Source organism: Oryzias latipes, chromosome 15 (assembly GCF_002234675.1).
Source record: "Oryzias latipes chromosome 15, ASM223467v1".
NCBI classification, from domain to species: domain Eukaryota; kingdom Metazoa; phylum Chordata; class Actinopteri; order Beloniformes; family Adrianichthyidae; genus Oryzias; species Oryzias latipes.
In genome coordinates this window covers 26,847,537-26,866,444 of record NC_019873.2, presented here as the reverse complement: position 1 = coordinate 26,866,444, position 18,908 = coordinate 26,847,537, and the positions used below count along the sequence as shown (strand labels likewise).

The window sequence follows — 18,908 nt, the reverse complement described above, 5'->3', positions numbered from 1 at the left end:
AAGGGACAGGCTCTCCTTTCTGCTGCCTCCCATCTTCTCCCACTCAGATTTGTCTCCCTCCACTCCAGATTCAGTCGACAGCGACGTGAAGCTTCAGATGGAGGGAGGTTTTCCTTTGCGCATTTTGAAGATGTGTCACAGGAAGAGCTTCGGCTGCGAGCAGCCTCACGCTGGCCCCGGAGGCCGCACGCCATAGCTGCCGCTGCAGATGCTGCGTCTGGGTTAACGATGCAGTTCTGCAGGAAGGTGCTCTGCCAGCCGTGCAGCGCCAGAGTCACCTCACCAGAGGAGGACATGGAGTACAAGATGGGGAGCTGCATTGGAATCTCACCCAAACAGGTGAGGAGGAGGAGAGCGCTGGGCGGAGGGTGTGTCCATGCCTGCGAGGAGGGGGGCAGGTGTTTATGGTCAGCACTTTCAAAATAAAAGGGTGGAAGAGGGAGAGATGTGTTGCAGGAGGACGGGGGAGGCAGCCATTAAAAAGGAAAGTGATGCTCCTGCTGGAGGAGGAAGATGGAGGGGCTGGAGAATCCCAGAGCGGAGTTTTGAATGAACAGAGTGAATGATGGGAGTCACCGGCTGGGGGAGAGGGGGTGTGGCGTTTAAGAGACAGAGCTGATCAGACCAAAGCTATTTTTAGGGATGATGTAAAGTCTGCAGAGACGCACCGACGCTGCTTCTGGGAGTAAAGGCTTTTATTTTGAAAGGCTTCAAACTGCACAAATGCCTCCTGGATGAATGGATGCGTCACCTTCCTGTCAATCTCCAGTGGGCCTGTTTGTTTACTATCCAGCCCTCACCAACACTTCCATCTTAACCAGACACCCCCTGCTTCGGTTTAGGCTCCTCCCCTGACTCCTCCCACCCCACGACCCTGTCCCCTGTCTGTCTCATGTGCACTGCTAAAATAGGAGCAGAGAAGTCGTGGCTCCCCAGGAGACAGGACAGAAGCACAGGCCTTAAGGCTGAATGTAAACAGCTTGATTACAAAAGGAAAACAGGCTTGTTGTGGTGAGTAGTTTGGTTTTGGTTCTGATTTCTATCAAATCTAAATTCTTCTTCTTCTTTTTCCTTTCATTGTACTTAATAACATTTTGGTTTGTGAAATATCTGATGTGCATGGTTGTTGTTTGTTTTTTTTTTGGTGCCAGGTTCTTAATGAGTTGAAATAAAACCTGCAAAACATAAACTCCTTAAAAGGATTAGCTTTTATTTTTTTAGTGCCTGTGTGACGGCAAAAGACAATCATCAGCTCATAAAGTGAGGACGTGCAGCTTTTTTTGGAGATGACCCGTGTTGAGTGATGTGCAGGAAGTGATGAGGTAAAAACTGGCCTGGCAACAGTTTGATCATATGATTCCCCCCCACCCTCTGTTGTGTGTTTGTGCTGTCAGAGGAGACGCTGCCGGCAGTTGAAGTCTTCATGAGTCAAAGCTGAAATTACATCCCATTCACACAAATAGAAATCACAGCGAGGCCGGCCGATGAGCTGGAAACACTATTGAACAGATGGGAACTAAGAGGAAGTAAGAAGAAAAGATAATAAAATTAAAGCCACCAGTGGGGCTGAATGGCGCACAGGCACTATTTATCCTCCTTTTTCCCAGCCATCCTAGTCAGAGAAGCACATTACAAGTTCAGGAAAAAAGAAAATCACTGTTTTCAAAATGCTTTTATCTCCTTAGCAACCATTTTATTTTTGGGTCTCCTGGAGGTGATGAACAGGTCGATGTGATTTTTAGAGGAATCTGCAAAAGTAGATTTTTGGTTTCCCTTGGCAACAAAGATTTTTTTAAACCACGCCCACTTTTTGTTCAAATTCAGCAAACTTTCAAAACAACATTTTTTCCAAATAGCTTTCCAGTGATGCTTGAGGTATTATACGTTGATAGAAAGGAATCTCTAGGAGGAGTTTAAGGTGTTTTGTTGTTTTTTTTTATTAAAAATGGCAGCCTCTTCCTGAGGTCAAAGGTGAACATGGTTTTAGACTTAATCTGGTGGTGTTTGTGTGAAATATTGTCTCTTTCCTTCCAAATTGTGCAAAAATCCCCAAATGTTACACTTTCGAAATAGAGATTTTGTCCCCATTCAGTTTTTTTGATGGTTTCTCTGGCTGTGATGTCATCTTTTTTTGGTTTGTGAGGGGGAGGGGGTCGTTCACCCTTTTCAAAATTGTATTTCAACGGCGTCTAGGTGCATGGGTTTTTAAGTGCGTCTCGTGGGTCAAGTGTTCGCTCAAAGGCGGAGTAACAAAGAAGAATTGCAAAAAACAATCTGGTCCTTTCGGTCCAGCATAATAAGTGGAAACAACGTAGGAAAAAGCACCGAGAAAAAAATGAGGTCACTTCCACACCTGGAGTTCACAACCTCCAACACAATGTGCGTAAGACAGAAAAGAGGTCTGAAAGCAGTGAGTAATGCACATCTCCACTTACATAATCGCCCGCATTCAGGTCAGTGGTTTTCATTGAGCACAGAGTCACCATATATTCCCTGCAGTCATGCACACACTTGTGCAGTCATGCACAAGCTTTCTGCAGGTTGCTGCATGTATAAATTAAGATTTTTTTACCAGGACTTTACCTTCATATTTAATGTACAGGTCAACAACAGTGCATTGCGATCTCTGCGTTATTCTAATTTCATGTACACTTTGAGGATCAATAAAGCCTGGTTAAAATGATTTACAGTGTGGACGCCCGCCAGCGTTGATCCCGGATTGGCTCCGCCTGCTTTGTGTAACAGACAAACGCTGCTGGGAGCCAAGAGACGCCACAATCTGTTATTTACTCCACGAGGATTACCTTCCAGCCTGTGTCACTGTGTCAGTGTGCGTTCATCTCAACATATGGACAGAAACATGACAACGTGGAAACGCGCTGGTGACAGAAATCACTGTTATTTCCAACTGTTCTGCACAGTGTCACTGATTTTTTTCTTGCCCTTTTGCTCCTGGAGGTTTGATCTTCTCAACATTGTTCAGTTCCACCTCAAATTCTAATCCCTTCTCAGTTGTGCATAGAGTGGCGGTGTGATGATGGCGTCTCTGTTGTTAGTGTTTTTCAGCCAGCTGATGTGAGGGGCAGTTGGGTAGGGCAGCAGTGAGCCATGGGGAACGAGAGCACCACACCTGAGGCTCTGGTAAGGGCAGCGCTTTGCTGAATGCTGCTTTAAACCCTGATGGGACCACAAAGATCTCATTCTCAGTCATGCGGAGAAAAACTAAAATGACTCCTTGATTCTGATGAACGCATGGACGCTTTTTAGCCATCCGTGACACGGAGCAGAGATTAGGGCAAAGAATATGATTTATAATGAGAAACTTAATGCATCGTAGCTTTCATTTATCCCTTCATAAAGATTTAATGCATGCTAAAAAAAAGAGCTATAAGAAAATAGGGATGTTTGCATGTGACTGAGGGCTTCACAAGTGGAATTTGGGATTATCTTAATAGGATTAGAGTCAACATTTGTTTTATGAACTGTAATCTCTAAAATCCTAATTTAGTAGACTGCATACATTATGGATTTACAGTTGTGAAGGATATGAATTATCCATGCTTTGTTTTACTATACATATAAATATATATATTCATGTTTTCCCTTAAAAATACACCTATTTTCTGATTGCAGCCAGAAGAGGGCGCTCCAGAAAATGTTATTCTTTTCCCCCCAGAGGACAATCAAAGGGAGTCCTCTCAGGTACAAAGCAGTAGATGTTTGTGTGAGTTAAAGCTTGGATTGATCTAAAGCTGTGAGGCCGCAGCATGAAGAACATCATGGAAACTCGCTGACATTTCTGTGATCGTTTGGCTTTTTGGGGAGACATTTGTTAATCTGATCTGATCTGACCTCAAATCAGATTTTTATTCTCCTTTACGTCAGAATCAAAGGATTTGGTCGTTTGATGCGCGATTGTTTTGGAGCTCTCAGCAAAAAGTCGAATTTTAATATACTACAAGTATACTTGAACTAAACTTGAAGTTTCCTTTTTAACTTTATTTATATTATAAACTGAACATGTTCCAATTTAGTCTGAAGAAGAATTCAGTAAGTATACTTCCTACACAAAACGTACTTGGTCTATAGTACATTTTCTATACTAATACTCAATTATACTTACCAAAAAAACTTCAGTTATACTATCGCTAAAGGTTAGCAAAAAGTTGTCTATTTAAATGTACTAGAAGTATACTTAGTCTACACTAAAAGTGAGGCAGTTAACTTGAAGTTTACTTTTAATGGACTATCTATATATATTATAAACCTACCTCCCACACTACACATGCATTGTCTGCAGTTTTGCTGCAATACTATACTTATATTCAAGTATACTTAATAAGTTAAACTTCAGATATACTAAAGGTTGTGCTTAGAGTTAGCAAAAAGTAGTACATTTAAATGTACTACGTGTGTACTTAGTCTATACTAAAAGTGAGGCAGTGTACTTGAAGTTTACTTTATTTTCTATCTATATATTATAAACTAAACACGTTCCAATCTAGTCTGATGGAGTATGCAGTTAGTATACTTCCTACACTAAACGTACATGGTCTATAGTACGCCTGCTATACTTATACTCAAGTATTCTTAATAAATTATACTTTACGTGTACTTCTTCTTGCTAAGAGGTGCTCAGAGAAAACTTCCTGCTCTTGATTTTGGTTTTTGAAGACTTTATTTATTTTTACTTATCACTATTTGTAGTTTAAATAACAGTTTGAGTCTAAATAGTGTTACTATGAATACTTCAGATTAAATTAGAATATTTTAAGTTTATAATATATAGATATAAAAAGTAAACTACAAGCATAGTGCCTAACTTTTGGTATAGACTCAGTATACTTGTAGTACATTTGAATGGACTACTTTTAAACCGTAAACATGGTGGAAATTTAAGCATTGGACCTAAAAGTCACAGAGAATCTGAAGTAAAACCTCAACAATATTTTGTCTGATGGTGTTTCCTGAATAATTCATGGCAGCAGCCTCTTCCTGTCTGCATTGCTGTGTGGTTTTCCTGCTGAACGTGCAGAAATGTTCTTCAGGCAGACTCAGAGGTGACACGATGCCGGCTGAAAAATCGTCATGCACTGCCGCTCCAAAGGTGATAGCAGCAGTGACGTCACAGGGTCAAAGGTCTACAAAGGTGCTGCTTGTTGCCATGCGACGTGGCTCCCGTGCACGCACACACTCACAGGCATGTGCACGTGGCTCCCGTGCACGTGCCTGTAAGTGTGTGCATGCGTGTTTGTAACCAAAGCATCAGAGCTGATCCCCTCTCAGGGGAGGGTCACTGCAGGCCCAAACCTTGGCCCAGTTCCCAGCATCCACCTGCAGAGGCGCCGTCAGTCACTGAGAAGACACAGAGGAGGGTGGGAGGCGGTCCGGAGAAAAAGGGGATGGAGTGGAAAGAGTTGACAGAGGAGGTGGGAGGAGAGAGTTCAGCACTTCTCTGGCTGAGGGCTGCCCTGGCAGGTCACTTCCGCTCTCAGCAGTCAGTCTTTGCATGTCGTTGTCGTGTTTAGTCCACACTCAGAGGAGAGGAAACCTAATATAGGGGAGCGGCAGCAACCAAAGAGAGGACCGGCCTGCAGGGAGGAGGAGAAAGCTTGCTGAGTCAGTGCAGGAGCAGGGAGGAGCATGCAGCATGTGTTGCAGCATGTTTCAGGGTCGTCGCCTGCTCCCTTCAATACGCTGAGCAGGACACACGTGTAGGAGAGGAGGCGCAGCGTGGAGTCACCTTCAGCTCCTTGAGCTCACAGCTGGGTAAGTGAGGCTCAGAAGGAGGGGTCTGGTTCTCCCGTGTTAACTGCAGTCATGTGTGGAGCATTAAAGTTTAGTCAGCCCATGACAGGTTGAATTAGCATTAGTTTTTACTGGCAGAAGTTTCCTGGCAGCCTCTTTCTGCTCTGCTCCTGGGGGTTCATTAATAACAGCACGGTGTGGTCAAGATAACTCCGTGCTGCATTCGCTGTCCCCATAGATGGTTTGTTAGCAGTAAGTGGGATCCTGGCTTGCAAAGAGACACTCAACCTCATCCTGCAGACTTCTGCTTTACTTGGTGTTAAAAACACAAAAAACAAATCCAGTGCAGATCTAGAAATCACTGACGTCTTTAGTGCTGTTGTGCAGCTGTTGGTTTTAAACCTTTACGTGTCCTTTCTCAGGTTTCTGTGTAAAAGTGTTTGTTGTACATTAATTCAAACGTTTTGTTTCTGTTTCTACTTTAGTTGATCTGAAAGAAAAAAGTCAGAGATTTACAAGAAAAAAGCAGGAAAGGAAAAGAACGTGACTGTTCTCTCATGAAAACATGACTGTAATCAGACTATTTAACCAAAAGTACAGAAAACTAAAGAGCTGTCCTGACCACAGACATTTGCAGGAGTGTTTTTTTTTTAGTTTCAGTTTCTTCTTTACAGATCTGAAGCCAAATGTGTTGTTGATTATTTTGCAAAAGCAGGAGAGCAGGATCAGCCTACGAGAAAACAACTCAAAATGCCACAATGACATTTACAGCTTTTCCATGTGTAAATATTTACTTGAGCTAAGAACTTCATACAATCTGCCTTCTTAATCTGACTGTAGCGCCAGCGTTCAGCATATAATCCACCGTTAAGATCCAAGGATAACCGGAGAGTAAAAACTTAAAGGTAAAAATGATTCATTATTTCTTTTCATGTCCATGCAGGATTAATTATTAGCAGTAATTTGTTTTAAATCTCAACAGATCATTTGGGATTATTGCTAAAATCTTTCTTCGTATTGTTTTTATTTTGTATTCAATCAGATAAAAGAATATTGAAGCATTTGTGAGTCTGCCTTCATCTGAACGCCACATTTACAACACAAATAGAGATGTTTCCACCCCTATCAACCACCATGTGAAGGAAATTTTCTAGAATCGACTGTTGCTGCAACAAGATTCTGCTGCCAAATGTCAAACCGGACCAGATTGACAGGATAAAGAATCTACATTACAGATTAAACTAAAAAAAAATCTAAATCACTTACTTTGTTCCATAGAAAATGTAGGAGCATTCGGGTTTTGTAAATATGATTCACTATAAATGTAAAATAGTATTAACCCCCAAAGGTGAAGGGAAAAATGAAGAGAATGACTTATATTCCTTAAATAAACACTTTAAAATAAAGAAATATTAAATATTTTTTGCTGCTAAAAAGCGATTATGGTTCCTAAAGTTACAAATGTGTCTTTTTTTAGTCAGTTTTAAACTAAATTACCAGCAGAAAAGGTAAATGGGAAAGCTGAAAACACAAGGAAAAGACCAAAACAAAGAAAAAAAAGAGACAAATAAAAAGTAAAGTCTTGGAGGTTGCATGAACTTATTTCTAAACCTAGATATTTCCAAACTACACTACCTAGTTAACTCCTTTTGGCTTCTACAGAGGACGTAGTTTTTGGTGGATTTAAACAATTTCCCCCCTCTGGTAGTCAGGAAAATAGAATAAAAATGTAAGATTATTCTAACGCAGGTGCAAACTGAATTGTGGACATAATTAAGCTGAATAGAGGCGGAATTACATTTGCTTCATGTCCAAATTTATTTCTTTTTGACAAAATTCACATTGAATTTAATTCTGCATTCTGTTTGTAAATAAGAGCAATAATAATCATTTTTTCCATAAGGATGTTTATCTTATAGTTTTACATTTTTTAATTTTCCATTTAAGTCTTTGACTAATCATGCTACATTTTTGAGTAGATTTACAGTAAAGACCAAAAGTTTTGACACACCTTCTCATTTAAGGAGTTTTCTTTATTTTTATGACTATGAAAATTGTAGATTCACACTGAAGGCATCACAAAACTATGAATTAACACATGTGGAATTATATACATAACAAAAAAGTGTGAAACAACTGAAAATATGTCATATTCTTGGTTCTTCATAGTAGCCACCTTTTGCTTTGATTACTGCTTTGCACCCTCTTGAGATTCTCTTAAGAGGTTCTAGATGTAGTCACCTGAAATGTTTTTCACTTTACAGGTGTGCTCTGTCAGGTTGAATAAGTGTGATTTCTTGCCTTATACATGGTGTTGGGACCATCAGTTGTGTTGTGCAGAAGTCAGGTGGATACACAGCTGATAGTCCTACTGAATAGACTGTTAGAATTTGTATTATGGCAAGAAAAAAGCAGTTAAGTACAGAAAACCGAGCGGCCATCATTACTTTAAGAAACAAAGTCCCAAAAATTGGGAAAACTTTGAAAGTGTGCAGTCACAAAAACCATCAAGCGCTACAAAGAAACTGGCTCACATGCTGACCCCCCCCAGGAAAGGAAGACCAAGAGTCTCCTCTGCTGCAGAAGATAAGTTCATCCGAGTCAGCAGCCTCAGAAATGGCAGGTTGACAGCAGCTCAGATTAGAGAGCAGGTCAATGGCACACAGAGTTCTAGCAGCAGACTAGCATCTCTACAACAACTGTTCAAAGGAGACTGTGTGAATCAGGCCTTCATGCTAGAATATCTGCTAGGAAACCACTGCTAAAGAAAGGGAACAAGCAGAAGAGACTTGTTTGGGCTAAAGAACACAAGAAATGGAGATTAGACCAGTGGAAATCTGTGCTTTGTTCTGATGAGTCCAAATTGGAGATTTTTTGATGGTTCCAACCACCGTGTCTTTGTGCGACGCAGAAAGGTGAACAGATGGACTCTACATGCCTGGTTCCCACCGTGAAGCATGGAGGAGGAGGTGTGATGGTGTGGGGGTGCTTTGCTGGTGACACTGTTGAGGATTTATTCCAAATTGAAGGCATACTGAACCAGCATGGCTACCACAGCATCTTACAGCGGCATACTATTCCATCCGGTTTGCGTTTAGTTGGACCATCATTTATTTTTCAACAGGACAATGACCCCAAACACACCTCCTGGATGTGTAAAGGCTATTTGACCAAGAAGGAGAGTGATGGGGGGCTCCGCCAGATGACCTGGCCTCCACAGTCACCGGACCTGAACCCAATGGAGATGGTTTAGGGTGAGCTGGACCCCAGAATGAAGGCAAAAGGGCCAACAAGTGCTAAGCATTCTGGGAACTCCTTCAAGACTGTTGGAAGACCATTTCAGGTGACTTGAAGCTCATCAAGAGAATACCAAGAGTGTGCAAAGCAGTAATCAAAGCAAAAGGTGGCTACTATGAAGAACCTACAATATGACATATTTTAAGTTGTGTCACACTTTTTTGTTATGTATATAATTCCACATGTTTTAATTCATAGTTTTGATACCTTCAGTGTGAATCTACAATTTTCATAGTCTTGAAAATAAAGAAAACTCTTTGAACGAGAAGGTGTGTCCAAACTTGTGGTCTTTACTGCATATTTCTTTTGTTTGTCCTCTTTAGTATTAAGTTGTTTGATTGATTAAAATAAACCAAAATGAACTTTATAATCCCAATCTTAATCTGAGGGAAAATCTATGGTGGAAGTCTAGAAAAGTGATCCATTAAAAGCCTCTAAAGTACAAAAATAACCCGACACTATCTAAAAAACAGTTTGAACCAATTCTAAAAATCAAAATAAAAGCATAAATTTAATGTATTTTCCTTTTGATCCATTTCCAGTTTATTTGTATTTTACAGAATAAAAACCTTTTGATGAATAATAAAACAGGTTGAGAAGAAAGCTAAAGTTTAATTTGAAAAGGCAAAGAACATAAATGATTGACGGAAACTGCTGGTTTCCTGGAAAATGATTTAACTCCTGGCTCACGATCCAGTTCCACTGGTTTGACTTTAATGTTTTTTTGCTTTGCTGTAGGAGCCGACTTTCCCCTGAAGCAGCAGATGGTCTTTGATTATCATTTGTTTTACATGACTTATTGAGTTTTGCATCATTTGATGTTTCAAATCAGAGTGATTTTAAATCCATGCTGCAGGGTTTTCTGGTCTGGGAGGAAGTCCCTATGAGGGAGTGACTTCTTCTCTACAGTGCAAACAGCTGTTTATGTCATCTTTAGACAGACTGGTGGAACTTTGTGTTGCCTTTGAGTGTCATTATGTGGGTGTTGCTTTGTTCGCATGCGACAAGCTGCAGCTTGTTGGTGTGTGGCGCTGCAGATGCTGCATGATGCTGCATGATGCTTCTCCGTCCCACAGACTGAAGCTCAGAGTCTGAGCGGCAGAGACAACAAAGCCTGGCCGACCCGGACATCCAGCGGCCCGCCGTCTCCGCCGGTGCTCCCAGACGTCCCGGTCATCGCAGGAGTGGAGGAGGGCGGAGGTGCTGCTGAAGACCAGGAGGACCAGGAGGAGCTGGAGTTCCCTCACGATCTGCTCCCCAGTTTGGATTTCAGCAGCGAGTTCAACATCTGGGAGTCATCGCTGGGGTATGTGGAGGGAGTCGAACACTCACACCCAAACACGCCGGGGTTTCCGCCTCAGCTCACCCTAAATCTTAAAATTATTTTAACCCCCCCACACTCTTTCTAACAGATTTATGCCCCCACACATCATGTATGCAGTCACAATTATCCCATTTATACAATTTAACTCCTAGTGACATATTTGAGGCCAGATTCACATATTGAAGCAGTTAAAGTTTGAATTCACTCTTGTTAATCATAGTTATAATATCTGAATTACAGTGGACCCCAATCTCAGAGGAGATGCTCAAATCAGCTTATTCAAAATGCTAACAGAAATGCAAAAACTGCGTCAGATCTCTAATCGATGCAGTTAAAGTTCCAGTTTCATGCAAGACACCTGGATCATCTCAGGTGTTTCTGGCTTCCAAGTTAAGCACATGTGCGGCAAAAAGACCTGAACATTTGGACTCTTTCACATTTTTGAATGAAGTCAGATGATTTTAGGCTGTTTTGTTGATCGTTGATCAGTTCTGGAAAAGGCCAACAGTCTGAGACCAGAAACAGTGAATGTTGCTAAAGCAGACGAACTTTTTTACAAGTTTTGAACATCTGTGTTTTTACAGTCATTTTCATTTGAATTTAATTTCTTCCACACATTTAGGTTTGTTTTGGGGGGAACGGAGGTTTACTGCATGCCAAAGAAAAAAATGGCAAAAGGCAAACAAATTGATGCCATCTTTGTGCGCTTAAAGTTTTTTAATAAGTCGGAACATTTCACACAGGTTTTTAATTAATTTAACCACCTGACAAAGCAGTTCCTGATCAAATTTAAGCCGTATGCAGCTTAGAATGGCCTGCAGGCGCTAGCCCCCACCGCTTATTTTTGACCTGCCCTCACTGGCTGAGGGGCTGCTACACGCCCCACACGATGCCCCTGCTACCCTGGTCAGAGCTGCACGGAACAAATTCACAAAAAACACTTTTTTCAAAATGACGGCTTTTCCCTTTTGGTTTTATCTCCATAGCAACCACTTTAGTTTTCGGTCGCCTGGTGGTGACGAACAAGTTTATGTAATTTTCAGAAGAATTTGCAAAGGTAAATTTTAGAATGTCCTTAGCAACGGAGGTTTTCTTATAACCACGTCCACATTCCTTATATGTATTTATCATATGTTATATTGTTTTGTTTCGATTGAGCCAGATATTCATAATACTCCGGTAAAAAATGTGTGAGCAACAGGGAAACGGCACTTCTGTGAGCTCGATATGCCAATGGCGTTCAAAATCTACAAACTTCTAATTCTGACATTTTTTCCTAAGTAGTTTCCCAAAAATGCTCAAGGAGTTAGGAGGTGATCAATTGAAATACCTAGATTAGGTCAAAGGTCAAGGAAACATTGATTTTTGGTTGTAGACGTGAACTGGCTGCATGCGTGTGAATTTTTTGTGCAGATCGCTCGAACAAAAGTTCGTCAGTTTTCACACTTTGCCACAGAATGGCCGCCAACAATTCTGTGGCCATCCCATAATAATTAAAACACTCCTGTTGGATATCCCTGACATTTGAGTTTTGGTTTCGTTAGTGGATTTTCAGAAAGAAAAAAAAGAATTTCAAATACAATCTAGTCCTTCAGTCCAGGACGCCTGTGGGCCAACCACTAACTGAATGATCTTACTTCCTGTTGATTCAATTATAGTTGAATTTGCCATGGAGCAGTGTTTCACTGCTCAAAGATCATTGGCTTGATTAATCAGTCGTCCGTGCTGCATTCAAGGTCATGATTCCACGCAGATCCACGTCTGATGTTGTGTAAATCTGTGTGGTTCTGTATCAGCACGAGTTCGGGCCAGAAGAACCATGAGCAGGTGAACCCCCTGCTGTTGAACCTCCAGCATCACACGGAAGTCCCTCAATCACTGGTGCTCATAGACCCAAGGTACCGAGGGGCTTTGCAGGAAGTGTGCTCAGCGTTGGGGGGGGGGGGGGTCATTAGGGCGTGTTTGACTCAGCTTGGAGCATGATGGGTAACAAAACTGTGGTTCTGCTTTTGCTTTTATTGAATGTGTTCTGACAGAGTGACACGCAGATGTTGTGAAAGCATCACTGCTGGGTTTGAGTGAGATGGAAAGTCAACACAGAGAATTGTAGAGAAAGAGGATCTGCTTTGCTAAACTCCACGCAGAGGCAGGTATCGGCTTGTTCCAGACCCAACCTGCCGGTTTGGTTTACGAGCTGCTCAGACCTTCAGAGCAGAGCGCTGTGCTTTTTGCATGCAGAGTTTGTAACATAGGGGTTTTTATGAAGCCATAATATAAACTTTGATAACTTACATCTGTAAATATCAGCATCCAAACCTCTGGCAAATGAATTTCTAATGCTTGTGTTTGTGGAGTTCTGCTGTGAAAGTGTGGGGCCTGAAATTCATGCAAACGACTGAACTGTAGAGGAACCGGAGGCGGTTTGTGCCTCACACTTTACCTTCAAAAGTTTTACCTAATTGTGAAAAGATTTACTTGTTAAATATTTAAGTGGAGGCCTGGATTTAAGAGCTCTTGGCAATGGGAGAGGCGATGGGGGGCAGGATAGCTTCACGCCAACAGTCCCGCCCACAACTAAGAGGTGAATTTCTAACGAACTCCCTGTTCTCTGCAGAAACTATTTACTAAAAAACAATAGTTTTTGTTTTTAATTTCAATTAAAAACGTCATATTACTAATGAAAAGACTACTGGGAACACTTTGAAAATAGATCAAGAGATGATCGGAGTGGGTCTTATCTAATATTTCTGATCTACTAAATAAATGCTCTTTAATTTTGCCACATTTCTCAGTCAAATGTAAAATCCCGTCTCTGGCTCAGCAATAAGAAACCCGTGTTCGCTCTCACATGCATGCGTACTGACACCCATGTGCTTGAAAACAGCAGATAACAGTTCTTGCTCATAAAAAGCAGCTCCCAGAACAGGAATTCTGGGTGCTGCCATGTGCTGGGGGGGGGGGGTTCTGCATGGTGGCATCGTGGAATGAACAGCTGATCGTCCTAACTGTGGCCCCCTGCCCTCGCAACAGGCCTCGCGGCTGTGAGCCGGATCCCACGGACATCCAGCCTTCACCTCACGGTGCCGCTGCACCTCGATTGGGTCTCCGGGACTCACCCCAGTCTGCCTTCTTAGACCAAGAACTCCAAGAGGCCTTCCAGGAATGTGAAGAGCAGATGGTTTCACTGGGCATGCCCACCTCCGCAGACCCTCAGAGGGTTTGTGACGTACACGAGACGGTTAGCAAGTCCAGTGAGTCATGGTTGGCTCCTCCAATTGCAGTTCAGCCGGGATGTAGCAACGGTGACCATGGAAACAGGAGTACACATGGAAAGATTGAGGCAGCAAACAGTCGGGGAGACACAGCCGTGTTTAGTTTTAGGGATTACATTCTGGGCACTGAAAACAATGCTGGAAAAGCTGAGATGAAGAGCGAAGAAACAGCAGCCGAGGAACTGGACAAAGGTTCAAAGCCAAATGGGGAAGGAGGGAAAAATGAACAGAGGGGAACGCCCACGTGTGTGCAATCACAGCTAAATACAGAGTCTTTGAGGGAACATGGCAGCAAACAGAGAGATGATCCAACAGACGTTGGGCTCAGCTCCACGGAGGAAGGGAAAAACACAGCAAAGAGCGACTCCTGGGTCAAAGAAAGAAGCAAAAGTGAGGCAACAGAGACGGAAAACATCAAGGAAGAAAATCAAAACGATGCCTGCAGTTGGAGATCAGATCTGAGAGACACAAACGCAGATAGTAAAGGGATAGAGGTGGAATCACAAACAAAAGAAAGCAGCAGCTCAGCACACAAGAGGGAGGCCGGACAGAACAAAGACACAAAGAAAAAGAAGCACAAGAAAAAAAAGAAAACTGAGAATGAACAGAGAGCAAAAACCTCTGAGCAGGAAATGCAGGAAACTGCATCTCTGGTAAAGGCTGGACCTCTTGTAGATTCAGGGAGTTATTTCTTAAACGCAGAAAGTCTGGGTGAAGAACCAAGCAGCGGACTTGCTTTCAAACAACAGCTGGGAAAACTCTCTGGCCGCCCACAAGCATCCACTCAGGATCATCTTACCTCCCCCGTCTGCTCACCTGCTCCCACACTGATGACCCATCCGTCAGATCACCACAACCCAGCGGATCCTCAGAGGATCACCGGCTACCGTGAAAGCTTGCAGCCTGTAGCAGGGGGAGAGAGAACACCCACGACACATGTCCAAACTATCAAATCACAAGAGAGTCACGTTACCAAAGCAGCAAAAATACTCAAGCGGGGGAGTCAGGGGAGCAGAAGTTATGTGGGAGAAAGCTGCGTGGAGAGTGCCCTTGAAAAGGCTTCAATGGTGGTTACTGCGTTGCCAGTGGCAACACCCACAAAGCCAGAAGTAATAGAACGCACAGAAGAGGGAGAATGGAGCGGCCAGGATGTTTTAGAAATCCCTGGAACAGTTTCGGGGAGCGAACAAGAAGAGAAAGCACCGGGAGGTGTGGAAGAGAGGAGCCTCCGCTCTGCAGATGAGGAGGAGAGTGGTGAAACCCTGGACGCCCCCCCCCAGCTCTCGTTAATCTGCTCACGAGGAAAAAGCACAGTTGCACTCTCAGCTGAGAAGGGACAGACTGCATGTGAGGAGAGCTGCAGCAGCAGACGGACCGGCGGGGAGAGCGTCCGCACTTCACACGCAGAGATCTCACCGGCTAACGCAGAAAAGGAGCCGCGGCGAGGAGAGGCCTCCCTGGGTGCTGCTCCCTCTGGGCTCTTTACCTGTCCTGATTGTCAGAATCACAGTGCTGCAGGATTGGGAGGAGGAGGAGGAGAGGAGGAGGACGTTTCTGGGGAGCACAGGCCATGCAATCAGACAGAAGCCTCTGTGTCATCAGGCGACACAGACCCACCCGCCGACTTTGCCGAGTCACGGCTGGATTCACAGCCCATCCCTGCTGTCACTGACCACATCTTTCATCTTAACCAGGAACAGTGTGGCGTGGCGACTCCACCCCCTCCTGCTCTCAACCAACAGAGCTCCAGCGATGCAAGAGGAGGGATACGGGCTCGTCTCCCACCGACTGAGCTGTCAGAGGAGCCGCCGCCTCCGGGACACGCTGGTGACCAGTCGTCCATCACGGAGACAAACTGCTACCAGGTCTTTCAGCCTTCCGACTCCCCCCCGCCTTTAACTACGTCCCAGCAACACGTCGGCAGCAACCAGCAGCAAAGCAGTGCAGACAAAGCCAAAGGTGCAGCAGAATTTGAAGACGTTACCATGTCTGCAGTGTGTCTTCTTCCACGTGGGAGCAGAGAAGGTAACCTCAGAGTTCACTTTGAGGACAATCCAAAAGGTGGTTCCTCTTTGGATTTTGAAACCGTGCTGGTTTCTGTTCTGGATTGTGCCTCTTTGCCTCCGCTGACTGTTCATGAGAGTTTGCACTATCCTGTCACTGAAACCAGCTACATCTACCCAGACTACCTCCGCCTGAAGAAACCAGACATCTCCAAAATTCTGTCTGAGAATGAAGCTGCGAGATGCAGCTCTGCTGGTCATCAGGAGACAGAGAGGGATGGATGCTTTGATGCAGGACCTGATGGGACTGATGAGACGGAGAGAAACATGGATCTGTCAGGTTATAGCAGCCTCGAGACGAGCTCTGTGGACGTACAGTCAGTGACTCAAACAAGTTCAGAGCAGCTTTTATGTGAGGAAAATCTGGAAGAGGTTTCCATCAAAACTGCACATTTGGATGCTGAGCCTGAAGTCTTGGTTGGTGCTGACATACTTCTGGATTTCATTCCTGAAGAGGAAGAAGGCAGCCTGGATCTTCCATCCGTGCCCCCGGAGGATGATGTTAACATCACACCTGTTTCTACTGAGCATCTGGATGCAATTCCCGATCTTAGTTCAAAATCAGCTCCAGATCAGCCTCCTAGCCAATCAGAAAAGCCTCCCAGTGATGGGGTCGGTGTGGACGATGTGAGGCTTTCTGAACAGCCAACGTCCACAACTGACCCTTCGGATTCAACAAAAGAGGAGACAAAGACGCCATCTTTGTTGAGTCACTCTGAGTTTATTACTGACTGGGACGTTGCCCTCCCTGGGCATGCAGATAGCTGCAGTGCAGATGGAGTCTGCACCAGTGTCTTCAGAGAGCTGGAGAGCCATGAGAACCGTGAAATGACGCAGACGTCTTCAGAGCAGGATCTGGAAGATTGCAATGTCAGCGTTGATGAAGAGATTTGTCTAGAACCGGAGAGCAGAAACAAAACTTTGCGGTCTGTTGATAAACTTGAGGATTTTGTTACCAATAATGGAAATATTTATTCTTCACAAGAGGAAAATGTTCCTCTCACAGCTTGGTCTGGTGGTTCAGCTGGACTGCTGTCAAAGGATGAAAACAAAAAAGGGCTTTTTCCTGACTCTACTGGTGAACAACCTAACAAATCCACAGGGAACCACCTGGAAAAAGTCACCCATTCTATCAGTTGTCACCTGCCTGTTAAAGATCAAACCTCCAATGAGGTCAAAGATGACACCATGGAGGAGAAAAACAAAATGACGTCAATTAAAGAAGATGGTGTGAGTGATCGGCAGGAAGCAAAAGACAAAAGCAAAAACACTGAATCATCAGCATTGCAGCACGCTCCAGATAATAAGGTTGTTGTGGAAGCTGGAGCTTTGCCAATCAATAAAGTGGATTCTCCATTAATAAATAGATCTATAGAAGGAGAAAGCAGAAAGGCAGAGGAAACCATCCCATCTCCCAGCATAACAGGACCATCTGAGAGGATGCTACCAACCGAGTTAGAGCCCAGCAGCGGATTTGAACGGGTTTTTAACCGACCTCTGACACCAGTGATGGACCGCAGCTTTGACAAAGGGCTAGATCTTGTCCAGTCACCGTCCTTGCAAGATTTGAAGAGTTCATCTCAGCCACAGGAGAAGCGTCAGCGACGTCGTTCCTGTGAGAAAGCATCAGGTGACCTCGAAGGAAAACCAGTCAGACACAACACAGTTCTGAAGGGGAAGGATGACGCAAAATCTGTGGAGTTTTTGTGTCAGTCGGACAACATGGATGAGTCGTCGGCTGATGACAGCAGTGACAAAGTAACGATGAATGTAAAGAAGGGCAGCAGAGCACAGGATTCATCAGATATGGAGGATTTTGAGGTGCCTTCTCATCCTCCAATGGATATAAAAGACAGAAGAAGTGCTATTGAGGAAAAAAAGGGGAAAGTCAAAGAAAACTCATTAGTTGAGGCAGAAGGTCACGTGATAAATGAAGAAAGAGGCCCTGGGTTTGTGGTAAGTGATGCACAAACCCATATTATGTCCGACACAGAGACTATGAGGCATTGGGGTGCTACAGATCAGCAAACTGCAAATCTAAACATCTCCATAGAACCTGAAATCTCAAAGAATCTTACAGTTTCTGTTGAGTTTGCTTCCCAGCAGCTTGAACTTTCCCTCACACAATCAGAGGTCATCTCAGACGACCGTAGGGAGCTAGAAAACCATCCTGAAGAAACGAATAGCTCTCTGCGGGATTCGACTGAGGAGCCTGAAACTGCCAGTTTCTCCACAGCTGTGACGTTTGGTAGCAGTGAAATCAAAGATGCAACATGCAATCTTCCAGAACTGCAAAGCCGCAAAGAAATACCAGCCTCCAAAATCTGGCAAACAAGCCAAACGATTGCAAAAGACACAGATGTGGAGGAGATCCCAGAAGATGAGCCAGCCTCTATGGAAGTTAGTCAGCGTGGAATTGGCCAGGTGTCCTCGAGCTGCCCCAAAAATGTCAGTGGGGTGTCAGATGGTGCTTTCATGGCTTCATCCGTTGATTCATCAAACACCCTGGTGCCTCTCAAAGAGAAACAACCGTTGTCAAAGTCGCAGGATGATGTCATGGTCACCTCTGATGAATGCAGTCCACGAGAAGCTGCTCCGGCCTGCAGCTCTCAAGTTAAGCAAGATTCTGTGAAGGCAGAAGGTGTTGACATATCAGAGAGTCCCGCTTTGGAGAAGGAAGCACAGAAGAACTGGATAAAAGAGCTGAAAGAAGCTGCAATGCTCTGCCACATGGAGCAGGAGAACATTGGAGAGGAGTTGAGGTAAACACAACAGCTAAACATCTGATGCCTTAGTCACGTGCACGCATACAGGGGGTTGATCCATATGGGTTCTGCTGTTTTTGGGTTGTCTGAGTCCATAGAGGGTCATAGAGAAGAGCGGCCGAGACTCAAAGGGAACGCAGTTCCATTTAGGTTTGTTCACGTCAAGGGACGTCATGAAAATGGAACGTACCATTGTGGTGGGTGTATGTGGTTAATGTACTGCAAAAGTCACTGCAGGTACACGTGATGGTGTCGTACCGTGTCCTTACGCCACACTCTAGTTGCTAGTAAGGTGATCGCACTGCTGACCGCGTGCGAATGCTGCACACATGGGGTGTGCGCTTGATGCGCAAGTGCCCGTAGGATGTCCACACTAGCTATACTCTGTCTAATTTCCTCATTTCTATCAGTCAGGCTGCACGCATAGAGCGCACACTTA

At 44.0% G+C, this 18,908-nt stretch overlaps 1 protein-coding gene across 13 annotated transcripts in view; it reads left to right on the top strand.

The window, feature by feature from the left end:
• The first annotated feature begins 30 nt into the window (after positions 1–30).
• LOC101163926 overlaps positions 31–18,908 on the top strand; it is a 52,094-nt gene continuing 33,216 nt past the window's right edge. For 6 of the 13 annotated variants that reach the window (XM_020709727.1, XM_020709726.2, XM_020709724.1 and 3 more), the window contains exons 1-4: positions 32–339; positions 10,122–10,351; positions 12,166–12,267; positions 13,400–18,466. In XM_020709727.1, the coding sequence (XP_020565386.1) occupies positions 229–339; positions 10,122–10,351; positions 12,166–12,267; positions 13,400–18,466 (5,510 nt within the window). In that variant the 5' untranslated portion in view covers positions 32–228. Of the gene's footprint in view, positions 340–887; positions 1,012–3,056; positions 3,142–3,633; positions 3,703–10,121; positions 10,352–12,165; positions 12,268–13,399; positions 18,467–18,908 lie in introns of those variants that run through there. The other 7 variants (XM_020709731.2, XM_020709722.1, XM_020709730.2 and 4 more) reach the window with 3 other exon arrangements.